The sequence below is a fragment of the Rhamphochromis longiceps genome, linkage group LG3 (assembly GCF_057381845.1).
Source record: "Rhamphochromis longiceps isolate RC_006_pf linkage group LG3, R_longiceps_female_GT1.1, whole genome shotgun sequence".
Lineage (NCBI taxonomy): Eukaryota > Metazoa > Chordata > Actinopteri > Cichliformes > Cichlidae > Rhamphochromis > Rhamphochromis longiceps.
In genome coordinates this window covers 25,145,450-25,171,243 of record NC_140559.1, presented here as the reverse complement: position 1 = coordinate 25,171,243, position 25,794 = coordinate 25,145,450, and the positions used below count along the sequence as shown (strand labels likewise).

Here is a 25,794-nt window from a genome sequence, read left to right as displayed (position 1 = left end):
AGTAAGGCTTCATGATACCAGTTTGACTAAAGTGCATTGATTACGAATAAGGCAATGCTGGCAATTCGTACCAGTAAGAGAGAAAGCAAGAAAAAAAAATCAGTGGTGAGAGGCAGTGGTTCAAATATAATAACACAGAGAAAAGCTGTTAATAAGAAAAAAGCTACCATCAGAGTTTATGTTAAAAAGCTAATGCATTAAACAAAAACATCAAATCACAAAGATCACCCACTAACTTCAAACTGATTTTTTTCCAGACTTTAAAAAGTCGGCGGCTGCTTCTGTTTCTTTTGGTTGATGTAAACCTGCTGAAATAAAAAAAAAAAAGGCCTCTGGTGTTCCACAAGGCTCAATTATTGGATGTATGTGTTTGGACTGGCACTCTAAAACGACTGGATAGCTAAATATGAAATATGGCACAGATAACAGCAGGGAGCTTTTCTGTCCAGAGACCGTTGTTATTTAATATTGTTATTTATTACATTTTGGTTTTCTTAAGTCATGCTACAATCCCTTGATTAGCAAAGAAATGTCAAATATGTGGGGGAAAAGACTTCATAATTAAACTTAAAGATGTTTCTGTAGATAACCAAATTAAACCTTGAAGCAAAAATGTAGCACTTATTTTACAGGACACCATCACAGAACCTTCCTTTTTGATAAATGAACAAGCAGTGATATAGTTAAATTATTAAAATAATCTCGACTCAAAACAGTCTTGGTTAGGATGGCCCGTACCACTACTGAAAACGACCAGGTGAAGTCAGGAGGTTGAACAGGCTTTGCATCAGTCGCTCCAGGTATGACTCAAAACTAGCTGAGGAAGTCTATATTGACATAAAAGCGTGCAAATTGAGTAAACATGCCAGAAAATGAGCATCGATTGTTTGGAAATCTTTTCTGTACACGCTCATAAATCTTAGAGTCCATGTGTTTTGGGGAGGTGGTGTTGTTCTACAATGATGAAGGGTTTCTCCACACGATTACGACAAATGTTTCATGGGAAGCAATGTGGAGGGCAGATGTGAATCTAGAGTTTTGCTCCCTTCATCATTGAGATGTGAGCACATTTCCAGATTTACATGCAAAGTGGCGACACTTGCGGCTTGTAACTTCTTTTGGTTTGGGGGTTTTATGGGAAGCGCCATTTCAAGCTCTGACTTTGACACGATGCTCAGTCGTCCCTTAAATTCGAAAGACCAGCCGATTGATTTGAACTTTTCCCGTGTGACTTTGGCACAATTTATCCTCGTGCTGCTCTGCTCTCAATTCATGTCTGGAAGGATTTGTCTTGCTGTCATTTCTTATGGTTTTATTGTGCACCAAGCTCTTTGAATGCCCATTTACAGGACAACTGTTTATTTATTGTTTTAGGCAGGCTCTCTAATGTGGCTCCTTCTCTGTGTTTGCGATCATTCGGTCATGAACATACTTTGATCTGTTTTACATTTCTGACTGTAAACTCAAACTCTCAAAGTTTGAGTCAAAGTTTAGGGAAAAAACAGAAGTCACTTAACAAAGAAATTTGAGTATGAAGATTTTGTGGAAAGGGGGATATGATTCAGAGGTGGAGGATTTTATGAGATTCGAGCCTCGACGGAAGCTGCTGAGTGACTCCGACTCCAAATTCAGTCTGTTTGCAATTATGACTAAACCGGCTGGAAGGCAGAGAGTCAGTTTGGTTGAAGGAGACGTGCATTCCTGCGGGGCGGCGAACATCGGAGGAGCCGGGTCACGCCAAGGTGAACGAGACGGGGAGAACCAGGCGTCGTGCCCGTCGAGTGTCTCCTCTGATAGCTCACAGAAAACACTTTGTTTACCCCGTGAGGGAAACCCAAACCAGCTCTCCTTGTTCCCTGGGAGGTCAGAGGTCAGGGCAAGTCAAGATTATGAGGCTGATGCGAACAATCGGCCTCCAAACATTTTCCTGTATTGCCAACATCTGTGGCTCTGGGGTGAGGAAACTCTATTGATTCATTCAATCAGTCACTGAGTTCAAATCAAGTCCAATACAGCGTGATGACGCTTTCACAACTTTTGACCCAATTGCATGAAAGTAAAATGCAAGAAAAAAAAAGTAGTTTGGAGAGTTGTTGGCAGTTTGGCTGCCTTTCAGGTGATTCCACTCTGTTTTGTTAGGTTTCCTCTTTGAACTTGAGATTCAAAATTAGTGCTGTCAGCGTTAATCGCAGCAAATCTCCGTTAGCGAGTTAGCGCGGATCACCCCGTGCATGGGGCTGCACAGCGGCAACGCATTAGCGCGGTTAGCTCATTAACGCGTTAGCAAATTGTAGATCTAATGCTCTCGATTTAACAGGTCAGTATTATCAGTCATTACGACTCAAAAATGTAGTTCCTCTAATGTCCACTAGAGGCTGGCTCCAAAAATAAGTCAGTAACTGAAACCCTGGTTTAGTTAATAGCAACTGAGCAGGGGTGACTTTTTTTTATTAAATTAAATAAATATTTAAATGAGCTGTGTTGACTCCGGACTGTGTTGACTGTATATGGCTGCTGTGCAGTTAAATGTCCATATCGGCTAACAAGTCTGTGGTCTAGTTGTGGTGAATAAAATTTGAATATTTCATTAGCCTTTTAGCATTAATTAGCAGGTTGTGTTCTCTGTACAGCCTACGGATGAAGAGTGCTCGGTAAACTTGCTTGTGATAACGCTTCACTACAAATATGGAACACCAAAAAAACAACATGGCAGTCTTTAAATGTTAGCATTTAGTAACTGTTAGCTACCAGTTAATCTGCGTGAGGCGTAAACACTTTTTCATGTCCATGTCCTTGAATTTGAATTTCAGCATTATTCATTCTGACTGCAAAGGGTTACACTCATCAGCAATGATAACTTGGATTTCAGAGGATTAAGGCCCCCGTGTAAACTTGTTTGTCTTAAATTTTATCGAGGTGTATCCAGCTGAGTCCAGCTGTTTTTATGTGGATGCTCCTTTAGATGATCTAAATCTGTGGCAGATCTTGGGTTGCCGAGTCTTAGAGTCTTAGTCTACATGCCCCGCTCAGCCATATCGGAGGTACCTGAATATTTTGTGGTTTAAAGTTTGCGCATGTATATAAAATACAGATCCTGATTGTTTTTTATGATAAGAAAGACTTTTACATTTCATGGTTTTTGAGTCATTCACATTCACACATTGCCTCAGATTTCAAAGTGTGAGAAAAACATGCTGGAAGTTGATTAGTGGACTATTTAAAAAAAAAATATAGAGGTCTTGAAGAGTACTTGGTATATGAAACTACAACTCTCACAGCAATCATTTTATATCCCCAGACTTGGAACTGTAACATTTTTAGGCCAATTGGAGACGGCTGAGCAGACGGCCCATGATGATTTGAGTTGTGGTGACCCACATGTTGTAAACATCGTGAAGCTCTAATCTAATTTATGTATAAAATGATCTTGTGCTCTTCAGGTTTCAGATGTGGACGTGATCTGGATCTATAAATGCTCCCTTTGTGTTTCTCTTGAGGTAAAAAGTCTCACTTTTCGCGAACTCTCTTTTACATCTCCGTTTGCCTCCAGCTCTTTTTCTCTCCCTCTGTTCGACTCTCAGTCCACCAGAGACTTGAGGTCAGGCAGTCCTCTCAGCTTCAAGTCCAGCAGCATCTGACCGTAGGCTTTGCCCTGAGGAGAGACAGGAAATGTGAAAGTGTGCATGCTTCCACCTTGGAGTCGTTGAGCTTTACGGCTGTGCGAGGTGTTAAAAGAGTTTCTTTGATGTGCAGCAGAGAGAAAAAGAAACTTTACCAATGCCTCTGATAAACAATGAGGGGGAAAGAAAAAGCAGAAACAAGGGAGGAGAAAAGCTTTGATGATAAAGGACACGACCTTAAGTATGACGAGAGGTTTTCCCACCTTTTAGAGGGCCTGGAGCTGCTCTGCTGTCTCTACCTTACACCAGGGTTGTCAGACTCATCTTAAGCCATCGTTTACACGTACATTTTGATTTTAAGTGAGCCGGACCAGTGAAAATACGCTTTCTGTCATAACTGCATATTTAATCCCTGAGATATCCCAATATTAAAAAAGAGCCGGAATTTCAACCGCATGCATCAACCGATTTCTATATGATGAAGAAACACTGCTGTAGAAAAGAAATCTGTGTTCTAGAAGACATTAAAGTGTTAAAAGTGCAAGGTTTGGTTTTTAATTGATTGGGTTTACATCAGTGGGCGACGGAGGTCTTTGAACACAGTGATCAGAGCTTGGTGGAGACACGAAGTCACACAGAGTGTTGTTGTTAATTTGATATAAAGTCAGAAGATATTGCAGTAAATTTACTGGGTCTGTGTCATGATAGCAGCAGAAATATGTTGTCATACACAGTCATTTCAAACACTGGATCTGTTTTCCATCTTCTATTCTGAATAAACACGAGTTTATGACATTAGTAAATCATTGCATTCTGTTTTGAATTTACATTTTACACAGACTCAACCTTCTCTTTTGCCATAGACATACTCTTATAATTGTGAATGCTCATATTATATACTTGCAAATGGTCCCCAACCCCCGGGCCACGAACTGGCACTGGTCCATGAGTCGTTTGGTGCCAGGCCGTGAGAGGTGAAGCTCGGGCTGAAATGTATGGTTTTCAGGGTTTTTAATCATTAACTCGGTTTCCCTGGGTCTTTTCCCGTGTTGTAGTTGTGTGTCTTATTTTGAAAGAAATATTTATGCGTTACCATAGTGACCAGAGAGAATTGAAGGGCAGAGGGGAGGATGTTGCAGGAACTTAAATATTGGTTTTTGATCACAATTTCATGTACCCACCATGAGAACGTCCCTGTACTGACTCGGGATATGTGCGCCTGATCGGCCCTAAAATCCTCTGGGTGCTGATTGGTTAAATTCAGAGGAGGCTACCCTTCCCCGAGCTTGGTTCTGTTGGTGGTCATTTCCTTTTAAAAGGGGGTTCCTTCTCCCCACTGCTATCAAGTGTTGCTCAAAGAGGATCTCCTGATTGACGAGGTTCTCTCTAATCAATGAATCTTGTGGACTGCTGCTGCGAAACAATATAATATGAATGATATTTAAAACACTGGATCAAAAATAGGAGCTAGAAATGGATCAGTGGGGTGGTGCAGATATTTTGAGGGGAATATTACATCTCTGATGAAGTGCAGAGACAAAGAGAGAGCTAAAGCAGGATGAAGAAGGAAAAGCATTTGTTTTTAAAGTTTGATACTGCAGTTGAAACACAAACAGCAGACTAAAGGAACACCTCAGGCCATGGATTTGCTCTTGTATATTTACATTACACCATAGTTTGGAGATGTTCTTATATGAATGAGGGGCAGCCAATCCAAACTGAGTTGGCCTAAAGAGGGAGGAGCATAAAATGGATTCAGACAGAGGATGAACTGAAGGGTTCAAAACAATCCTTGTCTCTCACCCTGGACATGTGAGTCATACAAACATACCCTGAGATTGAGCTTTTTAATAATTGGTGTAAATCTCATGAGTGTGTTTTTATTTTTATTTTGTTAGTAATAAAAAAACAATACAGGTTCCTTCACAGCCAACTGAATGACGATGCAGAAGAAAAGAGATTTCATGTTGTTCTGGTGAAGAAACGTGAGAACCGCGATGGTTTTCAGGTGCATACAGACTGAAATTAAGACCCACTTTGAACCAGCTGCCCCCTTCCTCGCCCATTACATGAGATCTGGAGAGACTGAACTTTCTCATTAAACTTTTACAGGCAGTGAATGGCTGAAGAGGGAGAGGAGAGGTGGTGGAAGGTGGGGATATTTCTTTCTTTAAACCAACTGCTTCAGGGGTTCGGCCGAGGATCTGATTCAGGTTAAAGTAGAAGGTTTAATGTCATTAAGTGCCCTCACAGATCCAGGAAGGGTCTGTATGTATAGATGTGTGTGTGTGTGTGGCCATGTGATACCTGGGGGTCACTGCGCAGAGAGGCCACTCCTCCACCTCCCAGTGAGCTCTGCAGGACAAAGTTAAGGCCGTGGATTCCTGGCAGAGTGTATCTGTGAATGACAAGGAAGAAAAAACTAAAAAAAAACCACACTCATAACCATGGTAACCAACACTTTAAAACCACACACACGGTCAACCATATGTCTTAAAAACACACACACACACACACACACACACACACACACACACACACACACACACACACACACACACACACACACACACACACACACACACACACACACACACACACACACACACACACACCATGTGCTGGTTTGGCAGTTTATTGCACACGTTAATGTACCAAGCGGGCTTTTGATGTGTGAGCAGTTAAACGTGTGGTTTACTAGTAAAGTGTGTGTGTGTGCGTGCCTCTGTCTGTAAGCAGTTAACTGTGTGTGTGCATGTGTGTGTGAGTGTGTGTGTGTGCATGGCCTCCCACTGGGTTGACGAGTGCCGGAGGTGCACTAATGAAGCGTCTGCGGCGGCAGGGAGGCGTTTCAGGGTGCGAGAGGAGACGCAGGTCAGCGAGCTTTATGGCCTCCATCTCTTCATTACGCTAATCGCTAACACACCGCGCGCTGAGTCACCGCTCAAACATGTCCGCCGTGGCCCTATACATGCTCAGGTACAGCCACGCCCACTAAGCTAGTGCTGCTCGTCTCGTCAAGGAAATTCAACAACCTCCAGCCAATCCAATGATAATAATTACAAAATATACAATAAATATAATAAATACCAAAAACCTGCAGTTCCTCTAACTGTCACTCTGGGCTCGCTCCTAAATTGAGTCAATCCATAGAGCCATATTAAAAATGTCCAGATTTTAACACGGGAGTAGTGAATCAGGTTCATAACATCAGAGGTCAAATGGTGGCAACCGCAGCATTAGCTTGATACCTTAGTTTAACTTCTGGTGAATAGCACCCTCTCTGGCCACAAGTGGTAATGACAGTAGATCAGAATAGCTACTTTCAGCTGTTCCTTTATTAACGACTTAATAGAAGAGCCAGAGTAGGCGTATCCACATGTTTGAGCTGGCAGATGTTTATTTGAGGCAGGATTTTGTTTTATTTGAGGTTTGAGGTTAACCCCAGGTTTTTTTTTCTACAAAGGTGGTGTTGCTTCTTACTGGATTACATCACCATGGCAACTTATGCTGCTAATTGAATGGGCTAACAAACAATTTTACAATAACTTTGCTGTTCTGTAAGTATTATTATATAAATTGGGACACCTATTTGTGCTTGTGGAGGTTGCAGGTAGACTGAGCATACATTAGAATTAGGGCTGTGCAATATGACCAAAATCTTATATCCCGATATAAGAATTCTATCGTCCGATAACGATATAAATCACAAAAATTTTACATTTTCTGAAAATTCTGTGAATCTCGGGCAGCTCGACCTGCGTGAAGTGTTTCCAGCTGCGCATAGTGTACCTGGAGTCGAGTGTTTTAACCGATGCATGAAACTATACATTTTTAGACATAAGTTGTAACGGCCGCCGTTTTCATTGTCAGTATTCATTACACGGCGTCCTGCGGGGAAAAGCCTGTTCTAACGTTTGAGTCTAAGGTTTATTTTTTAGCACCTGGCGGCTCTTTTTTACTTCTCATCCGTAAATAATCTGCTCTTTCACGTGATTCAGTTTAGTTTGGAAAGTCTCAACAGGATCTTGAGCTTTATTGTGAAAGGTTTATGTGGAAAATAAACAAGTGGACGTGCGATGGTTTTACCGTCGTTGTTGCTAACGACAACGCATAAAAAACAGGCGCTTGTCTGTCTGTAGTGTGGTTATATTAAATATAAGAGAAAGAGAGAACTTCAAGAAATTAATAGAGCCACTACAGTGACCATCAGTGCCTTCAAATTGCATAAACTTTATTAATATAACAGCTCTTTTTTTCAGCCATACGGCACCTTTAACACTAAACTACTGTACAGAGCTTTTCCTCCAAGGTCTTCAAGGTCAACTTCCTGATTTATTGGAGGAAAAGTGACAAAAAAAAGATTGTCTATATCTCATCACATTTGACCTCTAACCTCTCTTTGAAGGTCAATAGGTTGATCTGAAGGTTAGAGTGATAATAATGTTATATAAAGCTATTTAGATCTATGTTCCTTACTGTCATTGTAGGCATATAAAGAATGTGTAATAAAGAATAAACATGTGGATTCTAAATATCATGTCACTTTTGACCTCCGACCTCTTTTTCAAGGTCAAATAAGTTCAAACTTTTACATCTTTTATCTTTAAAACTATGCTAAATATCTACGTTGTTTTTTTTCCAAAATTGACAACCTTTAGGAAATGATGCTGGTATTGGGCATTGTAAATTTCACATCACAGTTTGCATCCAAATATGACATCACATTTGACCTCTGACCTCATTTTTACATTTCACATCTGCCTTTTTTTCAAGTTGACCCCAAAAACAGCTGTCATTCATTACCTACTGTTTAGAAAGTTGAATATATACAACGTATATCGATATACTACAAAATCTATATTTGAATTCATGATTTCAGGTTTTTACCCTGGTAAATAGATACATGTCTTCCTGCTTATTTGAGCTGCTTGCGTTTAACTTGACTTTTATCTGCTTTAACAAAGGAATTTCTCAGCTTTGGGGTAAACAGAGTGTATCTTATCTTACACAAATTGTGTCTGCTACTAATCTAACAGGCAGCGGATAAACTGTTTATAATCTTGCAGAAAACTCGTCTCTTTGTGAGGAGTAAATAAAAACACTGAACCTTGAGATTCTTCTGTTTGGAGACAACCTGGTCATCCACCGCCTCCGGCTATCAAACACCAAAGCCCTGGTTTCTATTACGTCTCCTCTGCTGTGTCATTACAGGGTGATTACCTCGAGGAGGAGGGCTCTGACAGTGAGCTGTGTTCATGGTGTTGTATCTCAGTTTTAGTGGAAGTCATGCTCCTGGTTTCCATCAGTATGTTGTGGGCTTTTTTTCATGACTACAGCATGAGGGTTTCGGCCACAGCCATCCTTCAGTGTCTTCAGCACTCTGTTAAATCTTTGTCAGTGTGGTATTTGTGGGGTTTGAAAACGGAGCCGAAGGCCTGGTGATGATGTTTTAAGTAGGATTTTAGGTTTCCTCTTGTTATCCCGGCAGACACAACACAATGAACAGCTGTGGAGCATTACCAAATCAAAAAGCAACTGATCGGAAAGGCACAAAGCACTTTAGCTCATTTACCTAGCAACTGTTTTCATTTTCAACAAATCAGTACATTGTTAAATCTCCTTTTGTTTTGTTATTTTAAATCCTACACATTTAAAAGACTGACTTCCCTTAAAATGGAAAGGGAAAAACTCCCTTTTAACAGGATGAATCAGGCTCAGGGCCATCTGTCGCAAAATATTGTGGAAGAGAGTCAGAGATTAATAATAACTAATAATTAAAAGCAGAGAGGTGTATATACACATAGTGAGTGAGAAAGGTGACTGGAAAGGAAAAACTCAATGCATCATGGGAATCCCCCGGCAGCCTACGTCTATTGCAACATAACTAAGGGAGGATTCAGGGTCACCTGGTCCAGCCCTAACTATATGCTTTAGCAAAAAGGAAAGTTTTAAGCCTAATCTTAAAAGTAGAGATAGTGTCTGTCTCCCGAATCCAAACTGGAAGCTGGTTCCACAGAAGAGGGGCCTGAAAACTGAAGGCTCTCCCTCGCATTCTACTTTTAAATACTCCAGGAACAACAAGTAGGCCTGCAGAGCGAGAGCGAAGTGCTCTAATAGGGTGATATGGTACTACAAGGTCATTAAGATAAGATGGGACCTGATCATTCAAGAGATCATCCACCACTGTAGTCTTTTACTGACGTCCAGGTCTTTTTGCGTTGCTGAGTTCACCGGTGCTTTCTTTCTTTCTCAGGATTGACCAAACTGTAGATTTGCCACTCCTAATATTGTAGCAACTTCTCTGATGTTTTTTTTCCTGTTTTTGCAAATTAATTATGACTTGTTTCACCTGCATGGGCAGCTCCTTTAAACATTTGTTGTCTGTTCACAGCAAAATCTTCCAAATGAAAGCATCACACCTCAAATCAACTCCAGGCCTTTAATCTTCTTAATGGATAATGACATAACGAAGGAATTACCCACAGCTACCCATGAAATAGCCTTCGAGCCAACTGTCCACTGACTTTTGATCCCTTTAAAAAGAGGGTGGTTAAGGAGCTGAAACTTCTAAACTCTTCATCATCTGTAAATGTGGACACCCTCAAATGAATTGGAATATGTTTCAGTAAACAGGTAAAAAACCCACAAAACTTGTGTCAGTATCCAAATATAAATTGAATTAACTGTAGACCATATACTATGATGTATATTTTATCATTATTACCTCTTGAACAAAAGCTGAACATCTGCATCTTGATATTTTAGTTATATTTACATGTTGGAAACTGTATTCTAGTCTACTGACTGATTTAAAATAGTGGTGCACAGAGGCAAAAGTAAAATAAGGACCTGAGTGTATCTTTATTCCTCTGTGACTCTCACAACAAACAGCCTTTTCCCCTCCTGCTCACCGTGTGACGGCATTCTTCACTCCTGGCTTGATGAGGTGGGAGAAGTATTCCTCCACCACAGAAGAAGTCAGGTGTTTCTTCAGATAGGGGAAGTAGAGTGGATGGCGAGCTACGACTCCTACAGAGACAGAGATGCACAGATGTGGCGATTTTAATTTCTCTGGGATTAAAACAATCACTCGTGTTTTGCTCATTAAAATACAAAATCAAAAACAGGGCTTTACTATACTATGCCTGAATATTTTTCCAAACAAAGAGTGCTTAGAGCAGTAAACTGTAAACGGTTACTGTAAACCTTCGTCTTTATAATTGGCCTCCTTTTCGTCTTTCCTTTGAACACTGAACGACGTCACTGACCCTTTGAAGACATTTGAGTCTTGTTAAGGATTTTCTAAAGAACTCTCTAAACAACAAATGGGCTCACTTGGAAGATTTTAATGAAGCACGAATAACATCTCCAACAATAACCTGCTGAACCTTCAAGGACTTCTCAATCAGACTCCAAACTGACACACACAGAGATTCCTGGCCTCTCATTGGCTGTAATTTTGAGACAGTCAGATTTGTGTGGTGAACTGGAGGTTAGACAGGATTTAATTTAGTTTGAATCAGTGTTGTATATTTCTGAATATCATTCCTGAGGTTTATTTGTTCTCACCAATGTTAGCAGAGTCTCCTTTGTCGCCGCTCCTCGCGTACGCCAGCTCATCCAGTCTGTAGCTGTGTGGTCCACTGGGCAGGTCTGGGCAAAGAACAAAAAAAACAAAAATGCCTTCAAATTTCTTTCCTTGGCTTCTGATAAAACGCAGAAACCAGCTCAACGTCAGCATTTCAACTGAGGACTAAGCCTTCAAGTGACAATTAAAGAGCCTCAAGGGCTCCTCGACAAACCCTTGGACCTGTTAAAAGAGCTAACCTTTTCATGGACCTTTCAAATACCTGCAAAGACCTTTGATATGTTTTAATGACCTTAAATCCATTGTTGCATATATTTATGTTGAATGGTATTGTTATATGTAGTTTTTGTAATTGTTTAAACTGGAACAGCAGTTCTCCAGGTTTTCCCAAGGTTTTTCAAAGTTTTGGACTTTGGTTTGCTTTGGCTGCTTTTTTATTCATTTTCAGTACGGTCTTTGTATGTTTATCAGCCTGTTGCAAAAAACAAAACAAACCTAATTCGTTCCAGTTTATTTCGTTGATTCTATGAAAAACACCAACAATAACACGGGTTATAGACATGAAATAGTATTCTTGCACCAGCAAGGTGACTTCCAAGTGCTATTCACTGAAAACCTAGCATTTCTTGCTTTTGCTTTGCATTTGTAAAAAAAAAGTCAAGGAAGCTGGACAAAGAAAATTGTCCAGTATGGACAAAAGAAGAAGTGACAGACCTAAAAAACTAAATACCGCAGATAAACAGTATCAGAGAGTCATATCCTTTGAAAACAGTCCATTAAAGATCTGACACAGGACCTGACAGTCATCTGGACCATCAGTTGATCAATCTACTGTTAACTGAAGGCCCAGTTAACAGTAGATTGCCCAAATGGTCTCAGTGGAAGTGTGGCAGCCATTTTTAATGAAAAAAGTCTGAGGTGTGCTAGATTACCCTAGAACTGGACTGAAAATCAGTTGCAACAGGTCCTATGACGTGATGAATCCAAATTTGAAATGTTTGATTCAAATCGCTGTCAGTATGTACAGATGAGATCAAGAGAGAGGTTCAACAGTCTGTTGTACCTTTGTACAAGTGGAAAACACTGTGCAGGTAACAGATTGTAATGGTTTAGGGCTGCAGTTCAGTTGGAGATCTTGTTAAAATTGATGGAACTATGAACGCAGAAATGTGCCACCAGATTCTGATTCACCGTGCAGTACAAGCTGGAAAGCGTCTAATTGGTTACAACTTCATTTTTCAGTGTAACAATGATCCCAAACACACTGTCAATGGAGTAAAAGCACACCCTGGATAGAAAAACACACAGTAAAACATAATCAGTCATGGATTGTCAAGACCACAACATTATTGAAACAGTGTGACCCAGTCTAATGAATGAAAGGTGGCCAACATCCAAGAGTTTTGAACCTTCTTCAAGAAGGTTGGAGGATTATTCCTGAAGACAACTTAAAGAAATGACAAGAAAGCTTGGCTAAGAGAGCTCAGGCTGTGTTGAAGAATAAATTTGGTCATACCAAATATTGACTTTCAAGCTCATTAGAATTGTACAAACTCAGTTCTTGAACCTTGCTATGAACAGCTCCCACACTATTGAAGAACTTGTAAGTCCGTCTTAAGGACAGCTTTAAACCTCTAAACTCTCATTAATCATCCTAGTGCCTACATCTACAATATTACTACAACCACTCTGTAACTGACAGAAACCAACAACTCTGACTCTGCTTTAGCTGTCCATGTTGCCACCAATGATTTAAAAAAAAAAAAAAAGGACTCTCAAAGATGAGTGTCGGGAACTTGTGGATAGTCTGCAGGACACTGGAAAGAATTATGTCTGCTGTTTTAAAGATCTGATGTTCAGCCAGACAAACTGTACCTGTAACACTCAAAACACTCACTCTGTTAATTATGACCACGTACCTAAAATCACATTAAACCCATGAAATATGATTTTGTCCAATCTTTAATTTGTGTTTGCTAAAGTGACTTTGAAGTATTTCTTTCTGCCCACATGTTCTAATCAGTAATTAATAATAGGCAGATAAATTGCAACTAAACTCAGTCAGTGACTGATTTCTAAATGGAACCATATGAATAAATATTAAAACCAGAAACTGTCTTCTGGCTCTTCACTTGTTTTGGTCTTTGTAACTGGAGACTCTTCTCAGTCAGGAATTTATAAGAGTGTGTTTTTGTAAATAACGTTTCTCGGCTTCAGTTTGTATCTTGTCACAGCTTCGCACGAGTGTCCTAAATTCTGCTGTGATTGCTGTCCAGGGCCATGTGAAGGAAGCTCTGGTTGAAAGGGTGAAAGGATAAAAAGTGGCACAGCTTGTACTTCTTAGGAATCCCAGATTCAGACAGCCTCACAAACACAGAGCAGCAATCCTGCATAGCTGAACTGTTTCTCACAACCTCATGACTGATCTGAAAGTCTATTAACTTTTGCAGTTTGTTGAGGTTTTTTAACGAGATTTTTTTAAATACTTAAATCTTGATTGTGTTAAGTGGGCTTTGGTTTGTTGGTGTGGAGTGGTTTGTGAATCCAATGTTAAAGCATTTTGAATGTTCATTGCTTTGGCCAACACAGGGTGACTCCTCTGGTTCCAAACAGAAGTGCAATGGTACAGAAATCTATGAGGGAAATACTGTACTCACCTGATCTGTGACCTCTGTGAGCACCTAATGACTTTAAGGCAGTGGTCCCCAACCTCCGGGCCTCGGACCGGTACCGGTCCGTGAGTCGTTTGGTAACGGGCCACGAGAGTTGAGGCTCAGGCGTGAAATGTATGGTTTTCAGGGTTTTTATCGGTTTTCAGCGTTATTTTGTTATCGTTTTTATCGTTAACTTGGTTTTCCTGGCTTTTTTCACGTGTGTTATGAATAAATCTTCTTTTTTTCGGTACCGGTACTAGTTTTATTTTGTTGTATTTATCCGCGACACCTTAAAGGCCGGTCCGTGAAAATATTGTCGGGCACAAACCGGTCCGTGGCGCAAAAAAAAACCCCTGCATTTCCATGAAATGACGTCACTTCCAGTTTCAGGCAGGTAATGGCGGACATGCGACTGTTCGCGCTGACGTCTATTCCAACGTAGGAAGTGTTAGGAGACCTGAGCAACTCAGCACTTCCTTTGGCAGATCCGGATCTCATTATTTAAGTCTGGTTAAGTGAATAACAAAGAAGATCAGTCTTCTAAGTCCTCATCACTAGAATGGTGTGCATATGGAGACAAAACATTATGAAGCTCTGATTAATCAAGGTGGCATTTCAGTGGTAGCCATTCATTGCTGATGGCAGGTTAGGCTGATGATTTAGTTTGAACTGTATCTTGAAATATTGACTAAATAGAAGTTGTGGCTTAGACAACCAAGTGGCTCACCTGGCTAATTTCGTACCAAAATAATCCTTATTCAAAAGATCTGTTATGTTTTGTTGCTATTTTGTTGTTATTTGGATGCCCCCCCAAAAAATCTTAGCCATTATTTACATATACAGAAAATATAATGCAGGGTGTTGTTAACAGAGATATATGCCAATTCTAACTTGGTGATTGGCATATAAACATCTGGAAGTTGTTTGGACTCGTTCAAGGTCCAGAATATTCTAGTCATGATGCTTGGAGTTACACTTCTAAACAAACCATGGATCCTCCTCAAGGACTGGTTGAGCCCTCAAGGATCCCACTAACCTCAATAGCCCATTCATCCTCGCCGCATTGGTTGCTTCATGCGTCAATGTGACAGCATCACACAGCCACTTTCTTTTGTCCATTTGTAATCTTTTGCAGAACTTATGTGGAAATCTCCCTCTGTGAGTTTTGTGCTAACTGAGAAGGCCTGTACAGGTGGACTTGCTCACATAGTCTGGCTTCAGGCTGGTCTAATTTGAAAAAGCTGTGACGAAGGTGGCAAACATGCCAGGTTGGAAACCGTTCGTGAGGGTGAGAAAGGTGAGCATAAATGAGCCTTGGGAGTCTTAAGGCTGAATTTTCTCAGAAACAGAAACAAATGTGGAAAAAGTCTAAACACACTCACTGGTAAACTGGCCGATCAAGGCAGTAAAAATCTTACTCAAATTCGACATAAGATGACCTCAAAAAGTACCCTGAAGGACCTCTAAGTTCTTTCTTCTTGAACTTTTACATGTAAAAGTTCTCAAACTATCACTACAACCTCTTAAAGATAACCAAGAACTCTAAACATTCAACCATACTTTAATAATAAAGTAAATTAACCACTAAAAACAACAGGAAAGCCTGCTCTCTGATTGGCTGACAAGTGAATCAGATATTGTAGTTTTTACAATACCTGATTCACTTGTTTGTGTACACCAGAGCTCACAATGTGTGATCACAACGTGTGGTTATCAGGTAATTATAACAAATGCTGCTTCAGTAACCGGTATAAGTAACCAAAAACTGGTATTAATCTCTCTGGTGCTGTAATTAAAGTGCATGTTTGTTTACCTGCATCAGGTACATCCTCTACTGAAGTAGGAGGGGCTTCATCCTGCACAGGTGTGTCTGGTTCCTCCTCTGACAGAGACTCCACCAGCTCTCCACCGATGTGAATGTCCACCTACCAGGACATCAAAACTTACAGATGTAACGACTCTATAGACCCAATCTTTTTTAATATATTGTGACTTTATTAAAAAACATTTATTATGTATTTAAATATTAGTAAAACCAGTTACAGTATTACCTTTTATCTTTATATAACTGTACTTGACATAATATCAATATATACAGTTTTATAGGTATTTATCTTTATAGTCACTTTATATAAAGGTTTTGTAATGTTAAAGCTTTATAACACATCCAGTTTACAGCTTTTGTGAAACAGCTTCATATACATTAACTTTAGTATGTGTTAGGGCTGTGCGATAGGACCAAAGTCTCATATCCCGATATAAGATATCTATCGTCCGATAACGATATAAATCACAAAAATGTAACACTTTCTGTAAATTCTGTGAATCTCGGGCAGCTCGACCTGCATTAAGTGTTTCCAGCTGCGCGTCATGTAGCTGGAGTCGAGTGTTTTAACCGATGCATGAAACGATACATTTTTAGACATAAGTTGTAAAGGCCGCCGTTTTCTTTGTGAGTATTTATTACACGGCGTGCTGCGGGGAAAAGCCTGTTCTAACGTTTGAGTCTAAGGTTTATTTTTTAGCACCTGGCGGCTCTTTTTTAATTCTCATCCGTAAACACTCTGCATCTTTCACGTGATTCAGTTTATTTTGAAAAGTCTCAACAGGATCTTGAGCTTTATTGTGAAAGGTTTATGTGGAACAAGCGGACACGCGGTGGTTTTACCATCGTTGTTGCTAACAACAACGCATAAAAACAGGTGCTTGTCTGTCTGTAGTGTGGTTATATTAAATATAAGAGAAAGAGAGAACTTTACGAAATTAATATAGCCACTACAGTCACCATCAAAACGATGAAAAAATATTGCTGTAAACAGTTTATTTTGCGACACCACGAAAGAAACGATAGCGTAAAATGAAAAGATAGATGTTTTTATATCGTCATCCGATATATATCGTTATATCGAACAGCCCTAGGATATGCATCTTTTATATAAAGTCTTTACATTCTTCATTTTTTATATTCGACAGACTAAACCTGAACATTATTTCCAGATAATGAGGCTTCTCTTTTAGCTTTGAGTCATCAAGTTACTCCTTAAAATAACATCATCCTTTTATTTTTATGATCACACTCACCTTCAGCTGAGATTTGGGATGCAAGAAGAAAAATGGCTTTAGGACAGGAGACCTGGAAGCCACAAAAATGGAATAAACAACAGGAAACCTCACGTGACAAGAGATGGTGTATGGGGACGGTGTATTTTCTCCACATGTAGGTAAAAAAGAAAAAGAAAAAAGAAAATAAAAAGCAGAAATTGGAAAAACATTTTTTAAACTCACACTCTGGGTCGTCCGCCCACAATGCCGGTGAGTCCGGGAGCTATGAATGTGAAAAAATGAGAGAAAAAGAAATGAAAAGCTGACAGTTTTAAGGAAAGTTGTAGCAGGTGCAGCGCCTCCTTCCTGTCCTAATTCGAGTTCAGCAACACTGACAGTGTGAATCATCAGCTTCCCGGGAGTCACACAGAGTTCACACTGAACTGGACCTGCCACCATAAACAAAAACATCTTCTGCTTCATGAGGTCACGACCTCCTTATCTGCAGGCGGGAGACTCCCGCTTCACAGTGGAAGGCACATCCGTATATGTGCCTTCCATCACAGCACAGAGCTCAGCTGTGTGAGTCCAGCTAATGTAATAACACACGCATTACAACATTAAACAAGCACATGAAGCATGACGGTTTAAGGGAATGTGGTTCACATGCTCAGAATATTAACGATTCAGATTCAGCACACTTACATAATTTTCCCTGAAAGCTGAAAACTGTGCTGAGACTGCTGTTCAGTGGTTGGTTGTTATTATTGATAAGTGGATGTACTCTGACATACCTACATAATTCATTTGTTCAATTTATTTCTGTTTAACAGCCTGTTTCTCACCTCAGGTTTTTGCTCCATGTGTTCTCTTAGGATCATTTATCATTTCAAATATTTTTCAGATAAACCCTTCTGACCGTGCCAACGTGAAATCCTGGACTTTCCTCTGATTTATGGGTGGATTTATGCTTTTCTTTGACTCAGTTTTGGACTGTTTTTAACTTTCTTTTCATAAAATGAGAATTCAATACCTGGTGTATTTCCTACTCATTGTGACTAATTTGTCATATGTCATATGTAATGTCATATGAACCCTCGCCTTCAAAATAAAGTGCTTTGCTGAAGTAACCAACATTATTTAAAAGGTTTTATTTCAAAGCTCCATAGTTACCATTTCCAGTTTATGTCACACCTTCCCAAGTACTGTTCCTGCTTAGCGAGTAGGTGGTGAGTGTTTGCTCAAATGAAAATATGAACAACCGCAGCAATTTCCTGCAGAGCAAAGCAATCACAAGTGAAGCACCTTCTTTGCACCTGCCAGCAAACTCCATTAACCAACTGGTCTGTGTATCAGTTTTACTGGACAACAGTCTGTTGGTTGTCATAGTTTTCAACAAGTCTCACACACATACACGTCTCATGAGCGATCACACTCCACTATTCTTCAGCAAACCTCTCAAGCTTGATGGCCTTCTGACCGACAGATTTTCAGTGAGATTGAAGACAGGGCTCTGTGGAGGTCAGTCAGAAACGTCCAGTTTGGTCTTCTGGAGTTAAGCCATTTACCAGGAGAAGCAAATGTTTTGGGTCACTGGCGTGTTAGAAGACAGATCAACAACCCACACTTTCAAAATCTTCACATATACTTTTATCTTCGTGGTTCCTTCCAGCTTGACACAATGAAGCATCCTTACGACATAATACTTGTGTCACTGCGCTTCACTGTACTTTGGGTTGCACGTCTCTTCCTTCTTTCTCAAAACATAAGGAGCACCAGGTTAGTCTCATATGACCAGTTTATGCTCTTCCAGCAAGCCTAATGTTTCTCCAGGTTGTCTTTTTTTCTTCTCACTGGCCATTCCTGTGCTGAGTTCAAGTGACTGTCATCTTTACTACAGTTGCAGACGTGGTTCTGTGTTCTGGGGTCTTTAGACAGTTTTCAGTTTTCTTTTAAGAGTCTTTCAAATCTTTTGCTTCCAACCTCTGCTAAGCTTGTTATGAGCGGTGTAGCTCTCACGCCAGTTCTTGAACACGTTGTACATCCATCTCCTGCTTTATGAGCATCAACAATTCTTTTGGTCAAGTCTGGATTCATTTCTTTTATTTTAGGTTTTACTAATGTTTTCAACCCTCAGTTTTAACTAGAGATGGCACGATACCACTTTTTTATGTCCGATACCGATATCATAAATTTGGATATCTGCTGATATCGATATGAATCCGATAGTTCATCTTGTAATCAACAAAACTGTTTTCTTTTATATCTTTCTGCATTTTGTATAAGTTCATACTCAAGTTTAAAAAACAAAACAAAACACTAAAGCTATTTTGTTATACCTATATGCAAAAAATACACTGCACCCAAAATATTTCATAGTTCAGCAACACTGATCTATGTAATAAACCTAAACCTACACCATCCTCCCTATTCTGGTATTTTAAAAAGTACTTAGTGGAAATATTAAACAACCTAACTAACAGGGTGCCCAACTCCAGCAAAAATAATAGGGAACCACCCCTCACGCTCCACCTCATGATGCTTAATCGACGTAATCAACCTTAATTTAATGCAGTGTAAAAAAAAAAAGCACAGAAATCAATTATTTTTCAAGAAATATTAAATAGATTCAACATCTTTCTTCAACAGAATTGCAGACTGCACAGATGGTACCTTCCCAAAGGAAAAAGTACTATAGCTTACTAGGGTATATTAGACTTAACAGTTACTATATACAGTAATTGACTTCTATACATTTTACATCAGATAAGAACTTTGGGTGTAAGATTCAGATAATTATTTATTAAAAGCTCGACATTTTAAATGAGAATAAGAAAGAAAAGTATGTCTTTGTGCCCCCTTTTCCCTGTTCATGCCCTATCGGCCCCCCTGGCTAAACTTTGCTAGATCCGCCCCTGCACAGTTACAGCGTCAGCTACGTAGAAAAAGATCCTCGAGTAGAAAGTAATATTAAATAAATTCTAACAACAGCTTATCAAGCTTAAACGTGCTGCTGTTGTTCAGCCGCTGGTTTCCTCTTTCTGGCACAAAGTGGGCCAAAAACAAAGAAGAGAGACGGAGTCGCGACAGAAAAGCCGATCAGCTGATCATTAAGCAGTTTCATGACTGAAGTAGCAGCAAGAAGAGGCAGTCGCTCCATATATCGGTTGTTAAGCTTAACGCAGGAATGCTTTACAAACATTCAGAGATGAACTTACGCACTTGCTTTACTTCTCTCTGGGATAACTTTCTCGGAGATGAAATGCTGGTTTGGTAGCGATGCTCCAAATACACACAGCCGCTCTATCACGTGATGCACACTGCTCCGACGTGCTACGGTTATGAGCTGAGTTATGCCATGGTGCAAGTTTTGTGAGGTGCTTTTGTGATACTTAATGGATCGGATTAAAATTTTTATTTCGCTCCGATATCCGAGCCAGTAATTTAGTTCAGTATCGGACCGATACCGATACGTAATATCAGATTGGTCCATCTCTAGTTTTAACTTTATTTAAAAAGCTCTGAGTCTGGCAAAGTCTTGCACAGCAGTGGCAACAAAAAGTTTGTTTTTTCAGAGCCTTAAAACATAGAAACTGTTTATGCTTTCTAAAGAAAAACAGCATATTTAAAAATGTTATATTGAAAACACTTCTGAGATTTTCAATAGCTGCACCAGTGGCATCAATTTTAAGCTCCTACATCACATGGTTCTCGAGTTATCGCATCAGGCCTTTACAGCTGAGGGGTAGGATGCATATGGGAGAACTTTGATGAAAGATAATCATGTTGTCCTTATGTAAGCAGCTGCTGCTACATGCTCAGATCAATTAACATAAGTTTCTAACGATACGATCTCTATATTTTCTATGGTAAGACGTAATAAGGTCAGTAAGACAAGCAAAGAAGTGTATCCCAGTTTTCTCAGGCCGCACTAACAGCAAGAAAGAATACGGACTGTGTTTGAATTTGTAATTAAATATTTTACTAACAGTGGTAATCTTATCCATTAAACAAGCCTCCAGTGTGGATGCATTATTCACTACTGTATAGACAACTCTGTTCTCCTTCTAATAACCATGAAAAGACACTTATATAAGCAGCTGCTACCACATCCAGATGTCCTCAGATCTCATCGTAAAGGTCTTTGCGTACTATGAACAAGTTTAGAGAGTTTAAAGAGGAGATAACGGGGTTAGTCGTACCCATGCCGGTCCCCGCAGGAGCCACTTCTCTGGAGAAAAGCTCCAGAGCTTTCTTCTGTTTGTGGTGGACGGCCAACCAGATCACAGCCTCCCGGGAGTCCTGGAAAAAGACAAGAAACGTAAATTTAATGATCAATGGAGATAGTCTAAGAGGTGAAAGTGGTGAAAGGAGTCAAAATAAGAGGCATGAAACAGGCTTTACTGCGACCCTTCACCTACTTGTGGTAAAGGAGATGTGAAGGTTGGATGTAGAACAGCGGGATTGTGTCAAGTTGAAGCGGGTGATAGAAGGGGGCATTTAGAGACTTGAAACAAGCTTAACTGCAACCCTTAACCCTTAGGAAGGGAAAGGATGCAGAGAAACAAAAGAAGGAAAACTAAGATGAAGGAAATCCATTGATCAGTAAACACTAAAAAAAAAAAAATGAGGGGGGTTGTACCAAAAGAAACAGAGAAGACGTCCAGCAGCTTGTTCAGCTTCTGTTCTTATGTGAGATCTTAACGGAGGCACGCAGGTCTGCCGAGGCTCCTGGATCTGAGCCCACTCTGAGCCATGTACACTACAACTCTGAGGGGTTTCTGTTCTCATGTCTGCCATGACGTTTTTTCCTCCAGCAACTCCAGTTTCTACTGCTTTGTATAAAATACAAGGTTCCTGTTTCCTGCAGAGAATCTTCATCTTATTATTCAATTTTATGAAAAAATAAAAGTCAGCTGACAGGGCAGAGCTTTGAATATAAAGCAAGGACACAGCCACACTAAGTGTTTTTATATTCTATGTAATTTTTTTCCTGTTATGTCTTATTAAGTCTATGTTTTATTTATCTAAAACAGTGGTCCCCAACGCCCGCGCCCGGTCTGTGAGTCGTTTGGTACCAGGCCGCGAGAGTTCAGGCTCGGGTGTGAAATTTATGGTTTTCCGGGTTTTTATCAGTTTTTATTGTTATTTTTTATCGTTTCTATCGTTAACTCAGTTTCCCTGAGTCTTTTCCTGTATTTTATGAATTAATCTTCTTTTTTTGGTACCAGTACTGGTTTTATTTTGTTGTATTTATTGGCGACATCTTAAAGGCTGGGTCGTGAAAATATTGTAGAAGGTATACTGGTCCGGGGCACATAAAAGGTTTGGGACGGCTGATCTAAGATATTATCATTTCATTTTTTAAATATTTTTTAAAAAATGTGTCAAGTTAACATGAGAGTGATGGAGACTGACCTGCTGTTGGAGCCTCAAGTGGACATTAGAGGAACTGCAGCTTTTTTAGTCTGTTACCTTATAGCGAGCATTGGCACCGTATGTGTCTTCAGCTCCGAGGACCTGGATGTTAACCGAGCTGAAATCTTCCAGTCCCAACTGTTTAAACATCTTCTTTGTCCTAACCCCACACACACACACACACACAGCAGTTAATGTTTAAATCCACACAGTTCAGAGTACACGGAGCTGTGATTCTTGTTCCCACCGTTTGATGATGCTCTCTGCCGTTCTTCTGGCCTTCTTCGCTGCTCTCGGCCCGGTGACCGGACACACGGCGGTCGCCCTGAACCCGTCCATGTAAGTCGCACAAACCTGTAAGGAGGATGGTGAAGGTGACAGGACCCAAACTCTAAATTACAGTAAAATATTATTTAAAAAGTTGACCTGTGTGGCACTCGATATTCCACATTATCGACATATTATATCAAAATAAGAATCAAATACAGTTTGTTTTTTTTACCTTGTAGTCATGTGACGGGGCGAAGCCCTGCGCCCCAGTTACTCTGACAGCTCCCCCCTCATCACCTGAAAACACAAACAAAAACAACTTCACAACATCAAAATGTCATGTGTTAATAAAACAATGTAATGTAATTACTTTAATGGTATTGGAATGGTTGATTGGAAAATTGGAAAAATTGAAGAATTATTTAATTTTTACATTTCTAAGAAAAACATACATTTACAAACATTTCTTAATTAAAAATTCTTTTTGTTTTGTTTTGTTTCTTGCTTTTATCATTTTAATTTATTGTATTTTTGTTTAAAATATTTATTGCATATTTTTTATTTTATTGCATTATATTTAAATTTTATCAATCTTTTAATTTCATGTCATTTAATTTTAGTTTGTTTAATTTTTATTTATTTTTTATTAATCTCATTTAAAAATCTATAATTGTTTATAAAAAACTTTGTAGATTATTAAATTAAACGTAGTTTAATTTTAAATTTGTACATTCTTTCTATTCTAGTTTCTTACTATTATTTCCCATATTTTTAAAAAACATTTTAGAATTTCTCTCAGCATAGTCTTAAGATCACGGAGGAGAATTCAGGAGAAAAGCATTTACTCTAGGAGAGCTGGAGAGTGCCATAGGAGGCCCTTAACCTTTCAGAGAACTGGTATCTGCTGCTTTCTGCTTTGAGGAACAGAGCAACAAAAGGACTTCCAGAAGGACACTGGTGTGAATGTCTCTGACCAAACAACCAGAAACAAACTTCATGAGTGTTGCCTGAGAACCTGACATCCTTTAGTTTGCCTGATACTCAGTGTCCAACAAGGTTGGCATTTGCCATAGAATACCAGAATTGTCAGGTCCATCAATGGCCTCCTGTGCTTTCCACAGAGAGCAGGTTCACCCTGAGCACATGTGACAGAAGAGAGAGGCTCTGGAGAAATCATGGAGGCCGCTATGCTGCCTGTAACATCATTCAGGATGACAGGTTTGGTGGTGGGTCATTGATGGCCTGCATGGAGACACACAGACACCTACAGGCTAGGCAACGGCACCCTGAGTGCCATTAGCTATCAGGCTTAAATCCCCGGACCCACTGTCAGACCCTACACTGGCACACTGGTGCACTGAGCCTTGGGTTCCTCCAGGTGCATGACAATGCCCAGTCTCATGTGGTGAGGGTGTGCAGGCAGTTCCTGAAGGACGAAGGAACTGCCTGCACAGGGGGGCCATCAAACTACTGAATACCATTTTGAGTTGTTGCAATGAAAAACAACTCTGGCAAAATGGGCTAAGCTGCCACATTATCTTACTTTGATTTCCAAGGTGCCCTTAAATTCAGCCCCCTGTAGTTTGATCATTTTCATCAAATTGTTGATGTGGCATCTCTTCTTTCCTGACACATTTCCCAGTATAGATGTTGTATAGACTCTCGGTGAGAATTGATGTGTTTTCAAGGGTTTCCTTTAATGTTTTCCAGTTACTTCGTAGTTTTTTCATGCTTGACCTTTAAGCTGCTTTGTGTTTTAATAAATAGTTCATTGACCTCGCTGAACTTAAATATACAGACAGGAGGGAGACGCTTCTGCCTCTCATCCCCCATCTTTCAACGCCATCTTTCACCTCCTCATATCTCCCTCTGTACACTGAAAACATCACGCAGCACTTTGTTCACCCCTGTTTGAACCGGACTGCAGACTTACCACCGGTCCACTCTCCTGACTCCTTCATGTTAGAAAATAAACAGCCGATGAGGGCAGCGGGTCTTCGAGTGGTCAAACGGCTCTCGGGAGTTCAGCCGGAGCTCAATTAGACTGAAATATTTACATTTTTAGCAACAGTGAGAGCCAAAAGTTCATTTCCCCCTCTGAAGTGGGACACTGTACAGGAGCCGATCCACTTACTGCTACCACACATCTGAACCAAGTATGCATTACAGCAGACTTTTCTCTCAGTTCAGGAATCCCATTCATTGGATTTTACAGACATATATAGAATAATTACAGGGAAAAAGAAAGCAGTTTGATAAAATTGGAAACTATAAATTTGATTTCCATTAAATGAAGAAAAAAATATTGAATGAGCTCATATTTATAGATTTTAGTGCTCCCTTTACCGTTTATTTGTTCCAGCGACTGTAAATAAAGTTTCCATGATGCAAATAGTAAGCACAACATTGCATCCACCTAGTTAACCTTACTGACCTCATCTGACACTTGGCATGTCACCACTTCCTCCAAGTGATAAAACAGAAAAACAAAAAAAAAAAAAAAATAGACAACAACAGGTTTTCTGTACTTAAACTTTACTTTTAGCGAAATGTGCATTGACACGGAAAACTACAACCAGAGTAACCAGATGGAGTACTCACAACCTCAGCTCAAGCTCTCCTTGTTAATTCGTTTAAAAGCAAAAAGAGTTTCTTAATTAAGTTTCTTAATCATGGTCAAAATGTTATACACCTCTCATTAACTATGGTCTCCAGCTTGGCTGTGAGCACCTACATTTTTCTAGTCATTTTAAAGCGTCAGATATTGAAGAAATGGGGAAACAAGCAGTTTGTTGGCGATAGGTCAATATTTTTTCAAATAACATCCCTCACTTTTTGTATTTTGCTAGGGAAATGGGAAAAAGATGCAGCAATTTATCACGACGTGCAAATACACCTGGAATATGTGCACAATTATAACAAACTTGAAAGTCAATATTTAGAATGACTTGATTCGTCAGCACAACCTGAAATGTCTTAGACAAGCTTTCTTGTAAATTCCTTAATTATAAGATTGGAATAGTCTTCAGGCTTGTTGAAGACCATTCAGAGCTCTTTTTCTGTTGGCTGCCTTTTCTTCAGTTCTCTGTCAAGATGATCCCACACCACTTTAATAATGGTGATGTCCGGGCTCTCTGGAGGCCAACCTATGACTGATAGTGCTCTAATACGGGAAACTTAAGATACTAAAGGGCCAGAC

The 25,794-nt window shown here is 39.8% G+C and overlaps 1 protein-coding gene across 3 annotated transcripts in view; it reads right to left on the bottom strand.

Annotated features, from left to right (window-relative positions):
- Nucleotides 1–302: 302 nt before the first annotated feature.
- The window catches only part of LOC146673638 (uncharacterized), a 34,174-nt gene continuing 8,682 nt past the window's right edge, over nucleotides 303–25,794 (bottom strand). For 2 of the 3 annotated variants that reach the window (XM_085390875.1, XM_085390885.1), the window contains exons 10-20: nucleotides 22,828–22,892; nucleotides 22,573–22,679; nucleotides 22,383–22,485; nucleotides 21,110–21,209; nucleotides 17,151–17,190; nucleotides 16,947–16,998; nucleotides 15,679–15,790; nucleotides 11,193–11,276; nucleotides 10,535–10,652; nucleotides 5,928–6,018; nucleotides 303–3,652 (exon numbers count right to left, since the gene is read on the bottom strand). In XM_085390875.1, the coding sequence (XP_085247001.1) occupies nucleotides 3,578–3,652; nucleotides 5,928–6,018; nucleotides 10,535–10,652; nucleotides 11,193–11,276; nucleotides 15,679–15,790; nucleotides 16,947–16,998; nucleotides 17,151–17,190; nucleotides 21,110–21,209; nucleotides 22,383–22,485; nucleotides 22,573–22,679; nucleotides 22,828–22,892 (947 nt within the window). In that variant the 3' untranslated portion in view covers nucleotides 303–3,577. Of the gene's footprint in view, nucleotides 3,653–3,674; nucleotides 5,825–5,927; nucleotides 6,019–10,534; nucleotides 10,653–11,192; nucleotides 11,277–15,678; nucleotides 15,791–16,946; nucleotides 16,999–17,150; nucleotides 17,191–21,109; nucleotides 21,210–22,382; nucleotides 22,486–22,572; nucleotides 22,680–22,827; nucleotides 22,893–25,794 lie in introns of those variants that run through there. The other variant, XM_085390893.1, reaches the window with a different exon arrangement.